This window comes from Acanthisitta chloris, unplaced genomic scaffold (genome assembly GCF_000695815.1).
Source record: "Acanthisitta chloris isolate BGI_N310 unplaced genomic scaffold, ASM69581v1 scaffold18184, whole genome shotgun sequence".
Taxonomy (NCBI): Eukaryota; Metazoa; Chordata; class Aves; order Passeriformes; family Acanthisittidae; genus Acanthisitta; species Acanthisitta chloris.
In genome coordinates, this window is record NW_008667799.1 from 1 (window position 1) to 13104 (window position 13104).

Consider the following 13104-nt stretch of genomic DNA (forward strand, 5'->3'; position numbering starts at 1 on the left):
TGTGCTCGCCGGGCTCGGGCCAGGCAAAGTGCTCTGGTGGAGAGATTAGAAAATCGTGTGTCAGAAAGAGTCGTCTAGATCGATGTGCTTCGCGTTTCTGGGGTGTTCGGGTTCCTTAACGTGCGTGTCTTCCTGTTGGGCACGTCAGGCTGTTCAGGGCTCCGTGTGACGGCGAGACTGGGATTTCTGCACCCTGTATCAGCTGCCGGGATACAGTACAGCTACAGCACTTCAGGGCTGAGTGCAGTTTGATTCTGGTCCTGATGTAGCAGAATCTTCAGTGTTTGTCTTTCGCATAAAACCAAGAGCATTGCCTTGTGCTCGGCCAGTTCCTGCAAGCCTCAGTTCTCTGTCTGCGTTCTCTTAAGCTGTAACACAATCAACCTTATGATGGCTTCTTAAAATATTTCTTGTTTTGCATAGTTTCCCTGCAGCGGTATCTTCAACAGCAACTGGGGGAGATACCAGCTGTTGATTTCTTTATTCCGTGTGTTCTTGTCCTCCCTGGAGGAGGTCAGAGCTGATCTTGAAGGGGTGCAGTTTTCTGAGAAGTGATGTGTTACCCATGTTAGGTCTGGCTGACTGGTTTATATGATGGTGCAGCTTCAAAATTCAGAAGGTACTGTGAGAGCACCTTGTATAGTGCTTGCTTAAAGGTAATGTGCTTCCTTGTTTAGTTGTGGGGGAGTATAAGACTAATCTGGAAAACAAGTAGTTTGTAAGGAAAAAAAAGCTGCATGTGCTTACACATATCTTGTGTTTAAAACAGTCTAAAGATTTGGAATTCTTGTTGAAAATTTCTTGGTTTTTTTCTTGCCCTTTCCCAGAAGCCAGAAATCAGTAATGGTTCTAGTGTGTAGTGTTTTTAGAAAAATAAATGAAGTTATTGTTCTGGCAGTCAGTATTAATCTGTGCTTGGCAGAAACTTGGAAGGCAGTTTGGTCTGACATCTGGCCACCTTGCTGGTCATCTGTGGCTGCTGCTTTCTCCTCAGAATGTGAAATAGGTACAACTGGGGTTTAGTTGCATACATCTTTGTGGGTTGAGCTACGGCCGATTGTTCTCTGAACACATACAGACTTAGTTTAGTCTCATGTGAATCACTGTTCTGTAGCTCCAGCTACAGATCCAAGCTGCCTTTGCTTGGCTCAGAGGGGTAAGCTAAAATCATTCAGTGTTCCTATTACTAAGCAATAGCACTCAGGTCAAACTTTCTTCTGGGCTCCTTGTTATTAATGCTATGTTTCGAACATAAGGTCCTCAGAATGTCTTGGAACGTGTTCTTGCTCAATTTTTTTCATGTTGGCTTCGTGAGGTGCAAATGAGTGTGTTGTGGTTGAGCCCCAGCTTGGGACTAAGCAGCACACAGCCTCTGGCTTGTGTTCCCCCAGCCCCACCCCAGAGGGATGGGAGAAGCAGCAAAAGTAAGGCTTGTAAGTTAAGAACAGTTTAGTAATTGAAACAATGTAAAATACAATAATAATAGTAAGTAATAAAAATAAAACCCCAGGTGATGCACAATACAGTTGCTCACCACCTGCTGACTGATGCCAGATCCCAGTTGGCCCCTTTCGGGTAACTCCCCCGGTTTACATACTGGTCATGACGTGTGGTGTGGGCTATGTCTTTGGCCAGTTTGGGTCACCTGTCCTGCCTGTGCTGCTTCCCAGCATTTTTTTGCACCTCCTCACTGGCAGAGCACAAAGCACAAAAAAGTCCTTGACTTAGGATAAACTCGATTTAGCAACAGCCAAAACATTAGTGTGTTATCAGCATTAGTCTCGTACTGAATCCAGCATTGTACCAGCTGCTGAGAAGAAAGTAACTCTAGAAGAAATTATTTCTAGAAGAAAATATCTTCAGCCCAACCAGGACAGACTGTTTCATGTATACTGAATTCATCTAGCTGAAGCAGATGTTCTCATGGAGAACATAGTGTAATTCCTAAAAAAAGCCTGAAAATCAATTAGTGAAGCATTGTCTGCTTTAGTACATCAAAGCAGATTAGTGCCTAATTCTTAGGAGGAAAATGTTGGCTTTTGTACTAATCTTGTTGAGTTTCCCATAGAGCTGCTAACATGTTTTGCAGCTTCTTGTAAGCAGTGTTTGTGCAAGATCAAAGGATTATCTCTGGTAGGTTCTTGTGTTTAGGGCTGGTCAAAGGTCTGAGCCTAGAGAATGCTCTGGTAAGGTGAGAACAGACTTTGCTGCTCATAATGGATTGGTGCCTGGAGCAGTGTTACAGGTAAACTAGTAGCACCCACTCTGATGGCAGAGTTGTGTAGCTGAGGTGGATTGTATGAAGAATTGATGCCTCTTGCAGCTGCTGGTGCTCTCTTTGTCTGCTGAAAGAACCAAGGGTGTAGGCAGAGGCAGCAAATTAAAGTCCCTATTCCCCTTTCCCAATCAGGGGGATGCTTTAGGCCTTGCATTATATCCCCTGTTGTTTCCTTTCACCCTACTTGGTCTAGTTTTTGTGGTTTTTTATTAGTAATGGTAATTAGTCTGTGTACTTTTTATAAACATTGTTTTGTAAGAGCCATCAGTGTTTTTTCTGACCCTATTCCAGTTATTGCTAGATGAACAACTGTCTTTTGCCATCACTGTTTCCTGGGTCTCTTAGTACATAATGGCTTTGTAACTCCATGGGAGCACAGTGTTTCCCCAGTGTACAGTCTGCAGCTGCAACTAAACACCATATTTAAAACCGAGTGTCCACTGTGGAGTAACTTACCCAACTCTTGTTATTCCAGAGTTTTCTTGGAAACCTTTTTGTTCCTGTTTGTGAGATTGATGTTGTTCTTAATGATGCTGAAACAAGAAAACCAGCAGAAATCAAAACAGAAGATGGTAAAGTAGAAAAATATTTTCTGTTCTACGATGGAGAATCTGTTTCAGGAAAGGTAAATACTTCAAAGTGGCTATTAATTACTGTGCTGATTCTGGCATGAAAGTGCATATAGGAGGGTAAATGAAAAACTGCTCTAAGAGCTGCATTTTCAGCTTGTGTTGTTATTCAAGGAGGAAACTGTTTTGCTCTTTGTGGTGTTTTTAGCCATAGTCATTCAGGCTATGTGAAACTGAATGTTTTGAACAGTAGCTGTTTAGCTTTTTCCGGTCATCTTGTACTGATGTGCTTTTTGTGCAAGATGTGCACTCCAAAATCCGCAACTCACCACACGTAACAGTAATTTGTGACTGATGCAGTCAGCCTGTTTTGCATCCCCTGAAGATAAGCTTTGTGTTTTGTGCCTTGAAGTGGCTTCTGCATTGCATCAGAGGAGCAACATACAAAGTTCAGCTGGCTGCTGAGTCCATGAGGGTTTTTCTTATTGGAAAAAAGACATGGAAGTTGAGATTGCCAGATGGATTTCTCTACTTTCAGTACTGCACCTAGGAACCCCTTGCCGTTGCTCTTGTTTTGCTGGAGCCATTCTTACTCTCAGAAGATTTGTGTTACAATTCACTTTTCCGTCAAAAACCTTGAGCTGGGTATTGGGTTCTGAGGATGACTTCTAAACACCTACTTTGATTTTGACTGACCTATTGTCACTGGGTATCTTCCTGCTCTGAAGATACCTTTCCATGCAAAGAGCTTGGTTCTCTAGAAAGATCCTTTTGAGGATGTGAAACTTTCACAAGATAGGTCTCAAACTCAGGAAACTGTGGGGAACTAACTTATGGTCACTGGCCTGAGCATTTCTCACTTGTATCAGCAATGCCTGAGAGGTACCTGATGAGTTTTGGCTAACAGCTGCAGTGGGATGAAGAGGCCTGGAAGACCATGGAGGCACTGGAGTGAGGCCAGGGAAAGGCAACGAGACTCATAACAGATCTAGAAAACATGTCATGCGAGGAACAGCTGAGGGAGTTGGGTTTGTTTAGCCTTGTTAGGCTCTACAGTAACCCAGAAGGGGGTTGTAGGGAGGTGGGGGTGGTCTCCTGCGAGGACTAGAGGGAATGGCCATAAGCTGAGACAGGGGAGATTCAGTTTAGAGACTAGGGAAGAGTTTTTCCCTGTGAGGGTGTTCAGGCACTGGAATAGGTGGTCGGGGGAGGTGGTGGAGTCACCATCCCTGGAAGTGTTTGAGATGTCTGGACCTGGCACTGGAGGATATGATTTAGGGTTTAGGGGTTACAGCAGAGTGGCAGGTTAACAGTTGAACTTGATGATCTTAGAGGTCTCCTCCAACCTTGATGATTCTGTGATTCTAACAGTAATTTACTGGACAGCTTCCCTCTACCTCCTCCTCTTTTTCAACACAGAGATTATTCAAGTGGTTTATTTCCTACTCAGATATCGACAATGTACTGGATTTTAAAGTAGAGGAATTTCTCTAGTCATCACTGCCTCGTCAGAAATCTTTATATATGCTTAATATTTGCATGTTTCAATAGAAAGTAATCTTGTGGAATCAATTCAAACCCTGTTTGAGTATCAAAGTCACAAAGAAGGTCTTCATTTCATTGTCTGTTGTTTTTCATTGACTTCTCCAACACCAATTCTTAGCTATCTGCCAAGGACGGTACTGAAGCTCACTTGACTTGAAAGGAATTTATCTCATGCAGTTATGTTTTGGTTTTCCAAATGAGACTGTCAGAAGATGCTTTGAAGCTCTCAGCCTTCAAAGATGGCGAGAAGATCATGACTGGGTTATTTGAACAAGCTCTGGCTTGGGTTCTTAATTTTAGGACTTGAAAGTTTGAAACTGTGTTATTAAATTCAGTCTTGTGGGTGATTAGTTATTTCTTGAATGCTTTAGCGGTGCTTTGGAAATGGTTAATCAGCTGTTTGCCTTCAAGTGAGATGGTGTGTTAGAGTGAAAGTGTTGAAAAAATTTAACTGTTTTTTTTTTTTACCCTGTTAGGTGAACGTCTCCCTTAAGCATGGGAAGAGACTAGAGCACCAAGGAATTAGAATTGAATTTGTAGGACAAATTGGTGAGTTTGAGCTATAAAGGGGATGTGAGGTGCTTGTGGCTTACAGACTTGGCACTTGTGACTGTCAGCATTATGGCTCAAACAATGCAACCTGACTAGATTAGTGGGTGGTAAGTGCCAAAGGAAGGTTATAGCCTCCTTATTTTAAGGCAAGTGATGTACTAGTTTGTGCTAGTCAGAGAGTCACTGGAGGAAAATATGTACACGTGAGGAAGAACTGGGATGGTGAGTGCTCTGTTGCAGACTAGTTAAAAGTTTGATCAATAACCACTAGAGATTTTTCAAAAATAATCTTGGGGTCTTTTTAATTCTGGCTCTGAAAGAGAAGAGGCATAGAAAAGAAATGATGGAGCAGCCTATAGCAAAATGCCTGTATAAGTTCTTTGATAGCTGGATTTATAAAACCTAGTTTTATAGTGTTAATACAGCATTAGTGATACTTTGGAGGATCTCTGTGCTTTTTAGCAAGATAATGTGGTGTTGGCATTAAAAATGTAAGTACCTTAAAACTGAACCTAAGTTTGCTTAGATTTGAACTATGAGGAATCCTGATTATATGTAACATACCAGTCAAGGTAATCTTTCTCCATCCTTAGGCTGATTGTAAAACTCCTTCTCTCTCTGAGGGCTGTTTGCATTATTGTCCGTCTTGGAATTAATTGTTCAAGTTTCAGCCTCGTACAATTGGCTTTGTTTGGAATTTTACAAGTTCTCCATTTCTGCTCAGTCAGTAGGCTCTAGCCCCCTGTGTCTGCAGTGCTGTGTAGCAGGTCTGACTGAGTGCTGACACCTGCTGCTTTGTGCTTTGTGTTTGGATCGGTGAGGCTGTAAAGGCCAACTAAGAGTAAAGCAGCAGAGTGATAGGAGCAGGGCAAAACAGAGCTCAGGTGTGTCAGCTGCACTTAGTCTTTTGTCTTCTAATAGCTCTACAGATTGTTTTTCATCTACTGAATTACAAATTTTATTCTGTAAATCACTTCAATTTGAGACAGTGTTTCTTGAATTTTGTGTGTTTGTGGGACTTCCCATTGACCTATCATTTAGAGTCTACAGACTTGTGTAGAAGTGGTTTCAGCTACTGCTTTTTTGTACTTGTCCATGTTTTCTTGCATCCTTCCAGGTTTTAATAGAGTAATGCAGAAAGCATCTTAGTAGTGTGATCTGTCTCTGCACTTCCTGGAGACTAACTCCAGGGCAAATGCTGATTTTAAACGAACTCTGACAAGTACAATTTTCTGACACTCACAAAAAGCGCTGAATATGCAGCAGTAAATAAACTTTGTATTATATTGCTCTTTGTCAAAGCAAGCCAAGTATATATTAGGTAATTTTTGGTCATTTTAGAACATAAGCAGTTAATATACTGTCAGTGTCTATGAAATTGGCAATGATAAACTGTGAAGTTGATGTGTTTAGTTCAGTTATTTTTCTTGAAAAGCTTCAGTCTGTGTAAAATCAGCTACTGCTGGTGTTCAGTTTGGAACGGTAGAGAAGCTTATATTTAGATACTGAAGTGTTTGGGTTTGGATTTTTTGGCCATTTTTGTGGTAATTCTCAGTGAGAATTGCATGACAGATCTAGGGATGAATAACTGGCACTGCTCTGAGGACAGGAGTCGCTGTTGCTGTGAAACTGCTCTGACTACACTTATATTTGAAGAACTCGTTTCCAAATAACTGACTTAGAGCAGTGCTCATAACAAGCCATTTGATTGTAGACTGGTAGTAATAATGAACCATTTGACAGGTGTTGTTAATCTGCAGGAGGCCAGTTAGGATCACTGGCCTGTCCTAAGTGAGCCACTTTTAACTTTGCCTAGGTTTTGTCCCAAACGGACACTGCTAATTACAGAACATGCAGGGCAAGAAGTGCTTATTAAAGCTAGCTAAGCTGTCATTAAGGAACAATGGCATGCTAGTGAAGCTTCAGATGTGTGCTCTGTTCATTGCAGCTAGCTCTTTAGGAATGCTAACTGTAGGTTGCTAGAACTGAAGGTGATTTGAGAACCTGGATAAAACATTTGGTCAAATACGTGTGTTTTAATCAATTGCTTCTGTTGTGCTCTTCCATCTGTTTCTGCCAAATTAGAGACAGTTCTGTTTGCTAAAAATAAACACTGAAACATGTTTTCCTCTACCTTCCTAACTTCAGAACTCTTCAATGACAAAAGCAATACCCATGAATTTGTGAACTTAGTGAAAGAACTGGCCTTACCTGGAGAACTGACCCAAAGCAGAAACTACGACTTCGAATTCATGCAGGTTGAAAAGCCATATGAGTCCTACATCGGTGCCAACGTCAGACTGAGGTTTGTGGCTGTTAGGCCTTCTTTCCTCTGCTCCTCTGCAGAAAGTTCTTAACTTAGCCATTTTGCTGCCCTCCCTTCCTCCTCCTGGTTATTAAACGGGACATGTATCAGCCAGTAGCTACTGTGTCTTGACTGGAGTTGTTGAGGTTGTGTTATAATGAAGCCTTTTCTACTTAATTTGGAATTGCTTGTTGTTTGTATAAATAACATTTTTCAATCTAATCAAGTGAAGACAGTCCATGTCTCTCCTTCAAAAAAGCCAAAATATCCAAACCCAAACAAGACGCTCCCATGTTTCTTCCTATGAGTGGTTTCTCTTGTATTTTGGTGTCTTATTCTTTGGCTTATGAGGCGAGTGGTTTCTCTGGTATATTGGTGTCTTATTCTTTGGCTTATGAGGATGCACACTGGTCTTTCACAGAATGCCTATACTTCAGAACATGAGGGCTTTTACTTAGTAAGTCTGAGTAATGATGGCTAACCAGTGGGTTTCTTCCCAGGTATTTTCTGAAAGTCACAATCGTGAGGCGGCTGTCAGACTTGGTGAAGGAATATGATCTGATTGTCCACCAGCTTGCTACATACCCAGATGTGAACAACTCCATTAAAATGGAAGTGGGCATTGAAGACTGTCTCCATATAGAGTTTGAATACAATAAGTCCAAGTAAGTGTCAGAGCAAAACACATTCAGGTAAATGACTCAGGATAGAAGGGCACAGTGTGTAGTATTTGGTGAACAGCCTTGGTGTCTAGAGAGTTAAAATGCAAAGCCTCATTTTCAATGTTTATTGTGTTGAACTGTTTGCTTGCTAATTATCCAGTGCCCTTTTTTTGAGGGATGCTTGTCTGTTCTGCTCTCAGTACCAACAGAAAGGTCACTAGCAAATATTTGTGACTTGATTTTTGTGTTCATGCCTTTTCAGTTTGGCTGTGGCAATTCCTTTACTACTACTGCAGTGATGAAAATATTCTAGTTGTGCTGATCTGGCTGAGGTGCTTAGCTCAGTGGGGAAGGAAACTCCAGGCAGTCAACAAGCCAATAAGATTAACTTGTAGTCAAGAAGGTGTAAAAGCTGTGTTCATTCTTTAATGAAAATCCCCATTCTGTTCTTTTAAAGGTATCACTTAAAGGATGTGATTGTTGGAAAAATTTATTTCCTCTTAGTGAGAATAAAAATTCAGCACATGGAGTTGCAGCTGATCAAAAAGGAGATTACTGGAATTGGTAAGAGAAGCAAAGTCCAAAAGAAATGGCAGCTGGTATACCAGCTGAGCCTTATGCAGACCTGGAGAGTGAAGTCAGTAGTTGCATCTTTGGCTAAACCAGTGCTCCATGCACTTCTTTCTCTCTGGTCTTTGACCACCACTTGCCTTTGTGCTTTGGTAATAATACTTAGTAGTTAGCATTGTTAGTCTGTGTCATTGGGTTTGGGTTTTGACTCTTGGACTGGCTCCACAGATGTTAACCCTTGTGAATAGAACTTGGGCATAAATATGCAGCAGCCTAATCAAGCCTAATAGATAATGAACAAGGGAAAAGGTATAAGAAGCATCCTGAAGACCCCCTTGCCTCTGCAGAGATTTAGCTGGTCAAGTGGGCATGGTCAACATTGGCATAAATCTGTTGTGTTCTAGAAATGTCATTTTCAGTCATCCTAAAACTGATCTGGTGGAAATACCAAGAGGCTTTGAAGTGGAAACATCCTGATTATTGCAGATCAGGCTTGTAAACCCTGAACTAGGAAGACAGTAGAAGGCTGTGGCTCCAGAGTGGCTGGGGTTCTCCTGAGCTGCTTGCATGGTGAATGAGAGAGCCTCCCTATCAATGGAGGAAGGGCAGAAAGCTCTACTGTGTTCTTTCTGGGGAAAGGTGACTCTTGTGTTGGCTAATTAACCCTCCAGGTTTCTAGTCTGAGCATGGCCTACCAGTATCAGTCACTAGCATTGCCCACCAAACAGAACAGTTCCACAATTCCTGCCCCTTGTGCCTGTCCCTGGTTTACCCCTTGCCTATCCTATCCAGGGCTCCTTTGAAGCTCTGGAGACTACCCCTTCCTGTGTCGGCATGGGGAAGAGAGAGGAAGAAGGAGATGCTCTGCCTGGGAGGAGAGGGTTTTACTTGCTTAAGCCATGTCTAACTTGCATGCAAGACAAAGAAAAAGTGCAGTGTTGTGTAACTGAAGTGCTGCAGAGTGGAATTTGCTGTGATAAAGCTCTGTAAGTGTTTAAAGCTGAAATGCATGTTCTCACAGTGCAAACTTGTTTCCCCAGGACCCAGTACCACAACAGAGACTGAAACCATTGCGAAGTACGAAATAATGGATGGTGCACCAGTGAAAGGTAAATAACTGCTTGTTTCAAGGGGTGAGCATTCTGAGTAAAACTGTATCTAGAAGACCAGGGGGAGAAGAGATGACTTAAATATCTTTTTTCTCTGGAGAAACCATACTTCTCCTTGGGTTGTTGAAATGATGGTGGGTTTTTCTATTCGAAGCAGACAATTTTATTTACCTAGGGCATTGCACTTGGGATCCCAGTAACTTTGACCCTTATTTACCATTGGAAATTGTGTGTCTGATCCTTTTATCAAACCTGACTCCATGGTGTAGACCAGCTCTAGAGAGGTCCAGACACTGATCCTTATGGCATTAAAAAAAATGCCAGGCTCCAGAAAGGGTTCCCACTTTCCATTTCATACCTGTGCTCAGTGCTGTGTTTCTGGTTTTGATTTTGTATGTTTGGGGTTTTTTTCTTTAACCAAGGAAGGGGTCCAGACAGTGTGGGAAACTGCCTCTATTTCACATTTCTGAAACTCTGTGAATGACATGCAGTTTTAAGGAGCTAATTTAAGCTTTTTTTTTTCTTTTTTTTAAAGGGTTCCCACTTTCCATTTCATACCTGTGCTCAGTGCTGTGTTTCTGGTTTTGATTTTGTATGTTTGGGGTTTTTTTCTTTAACCAAGGAAGGGGTCCAGACAGTGTGGGAAACTGCCTCTATTTCACATTTCTGAAACTCTGTGAATGACATGCAGTTTTAAGGAGCTAATTTAAGCTTTTTTTTTTCTTTTTTTTTTTTTTTTAAGGTGAATCAATTCCTATAAGACTGTTCTTAGCAGGCTATGACCCAACTCCTACAATGAGGGATGTGAACAAAAAATTTTCAGTGAGGTACTTCTTAAATCTTGTGCTCGTGGATGAAGAAGACAGACGATACTTCAAACAGCAGGTATGGGCTATCCCAGCCTTGTTGCAGAATTACCTGAGCTGTGGTACATGCTGCTTTGAACCTTCAGCACATTAGAGGCCACCTGTGCTTCATGCATGGCATGAGCATTTCTGCTGACAAAGTGTATTGGCTGCTCTGCAGGTGATGTTAGCCTGCAGAAAGGAGCCAAGGGGGATGGTGGATGCTGTTTCAGCAAGGACAGGGTGCTGAGTGCCATGGCATTGTGAATATCCAGACAAAACACTTCCTGGGTAAAATTTGTTTGCTTTCTTAAACTGCTGTAGAGTGACATCCCCTCCCAGCATTAACCCAGGTTCAAAACTGAAAAATCTTCATAATGACTAAGACTTTTGATGGAAAACTTTACAACAGTTGAGGTGCTGCTAAGGAAAGGAATAGACAAAATCATCACTGGAATGAAGCTCTGTGGATTAGATCAGAATCCTCCTACTAAAGAATAGACAAGGCAGTAGAATTAAACATGGAAAACAAGAGGTAGCTGGAGCACAGTGGGTATGATGATGGCTTTGGGCTTTGAGAAAAAGAGGAACAAAAATTTCTTGAAACCTTTAATACTGTTGAAGTTGGAGTAGGATATGTAAGGAACAGGTGACTGCTCCAGACTGATAAAGGTAGGTGTTCAGGCAGTAACTAAACTTAATTGTTTGTGCTGGAACTTAATCTTTCTGTACTTTCATATGACTGCACTGTCTGTAAGTAATGGGGCTGCAGAATATTTTGTGGAGAGTGGTGTTTGGGTATCTTTTTCCCCAAGATCTTTATCTATCAGGAAGTTCAGACACTTGATGCTGCTGCCTTAATGGTAAATGGTGGTTTCAAGAGTGTTTTCTTCCTTAAACAGGAAATAATTTTATGGAGAAAAGCACCTGAGAAGCTGAGGAAACAACGAACAAACTTTCACCAGCGATTTGAATCTCCAGAGTCACAAGCATCTGCTGAGCAACCCGAAATGTGAACTGGTACAGGGTGAAAAACTTTGCAATGCTTCAGCAGGTTGAAGATGGCAGCAGCCTGAGGGAAAAGGAGGCCAAAATTCCCATTACAACTGTCTTCATCTTGCAGTGCTGCATTTACCATACTACTAAAGCATTCTTCAGTTAAACGTTCAAGTATGTATATACATCCAAAATAAAAGTGCTTTCCCAAACACTGGAACTTTCTTAAGCTACTATTTTATACTGCACATTTACTTTGTTTGATAATGTTATATGCACTTGGATTATGCATAAGCTTAAATCTAGTTGTTTTCATGAATGGTAGGCTTGGAGTATTTGATTTTTGCTGCTCACCTCTACAGTGCAGACTATAGCATTACCTTTTTCTCATGTTGTTTATTGCATTTTTCTTTCCAATGTTGCTTGTTTGCATTTATTTTGTTTTGAAGCTGCAGTAAGACACAATTGACTAAATCACACTAAAAATCAAGGTTTATGGTGAATTTGTCCTAATGGCTATGTTAGACGGGGTCTAACTGAAACTGCATGTGTGTGAACTATGACTGTGGTAACTGGAGCCTTCAGACACCTCACCAAGGGTTCCGAGGGGCTTTAGATCTGTCAGTAGCAAAGAATGTCAGGCAGCATCTTTGCCTTTCATGTGAGTCACTCCTGACTTTTGGGGGTTCGTTGCCCAGTAGCTAGTGACTGTGGAGATGTTGTGGGTTCACCTTCAGAGGGAAAATATGAACGTACTTATCTCTTGTATGCTGGTAACATGAATGATTTTGCACATATGTGAACTGTGTTTCCTCCTGGCTTCATACTAGCACTGTCATCACAGTCTGTCTCCTCAACTGTCCTGACAGGAGAGGCAAAACACCCTCAAAGGATTTATCCTTCAGGGCCTGTTAAGAGGGCAAAACAAGCTTTGTGCTCTTCTGGAAAGGCATTTTGAAGCCAGACAAGCGTTAAAACTCGGAAGCTAGTCTGGCACAACAGACTGTTTTGTCTTTATCATCATCTCATGGGCATTTAGTGTTCGATGAAGTAGCTTAAAGGAGTTAGGTCGCAACAGAGCGCGGTGTCTGGCGTCAGGCACGGGGTGTGGGTGCGAATCGGGGCCTGCTGTGAGGAAGGTGACTTGCACTGCACTTGGCCTTCAAGCCAAGGCTTCTTCACTCTGCTGCAAGCGTCATTGGTAACCTTACTTTATGAGTAAGTAAATAATGAAATTACGTTTCTGTAAGAACTGTTTTGTTACTATGGCACTTTGATAAAGCAAAGACTCTGTGTACTCTGTGCTAGGATACTCCTAGAGTTGATATCTTTGACCGAGAGCAAATCCAACTCCCTCATCTAAGTGCCTGTTCACAGACCTAAAAAGAATAAAGTTAAAAAACAAAAAGCCAAATATTTTCATGGTCCACTTGCATGCTGTAACCTGCAAACAAATGGTGATTTCAAGAGATTTTTGCAAACCTGATTGTATTTAATCAACCTCGGATTGTGCAACCACGTGTAACGAGCGGGAACCCTCCTGAGCTGCTATTTGAGTTATTAAACCGCTGTTCTTCTCACTAACCCCTGGTGCTCTGTCTTCTTGGGGACGTTTCCCGGCCGGGGGCGGGGGCGGGGGCGGCACGGCGCTCGCGCGGTGATGACGCGGTGAT

The 13104-nt window shown here is 41.9% G+C and overlaps 1 protein-coding gene across 1 annotated transcript; it reads left to right on the forward strand.

Moving 5' to 3' along the window:
* Nucleotides 1-2753: 2753 nt before the first annotated feature.
* Nucleotides 2754-11651, forward strand: VPS26A (vacuolar protein sorting 26 homolog A (S. pombe); the record flags this gene model as incomplete). Its single annotated transcript, XM_009072669.1, has 8 exons — nt 2754-2903; nt 4869-4941; nt 7093-7249; nt 7750-7914; nt 8369-8475; nt 9522-9590; nt 10333-10475; nt 11338-11651. Coding segments are annotated over 8 exons (978 nt in total), but the record flags the coding sequence as incomplete, so codon positions are not given.
* Between the last annotated feature and the right edge of the window lie 1453 nt (nt 11652-13104).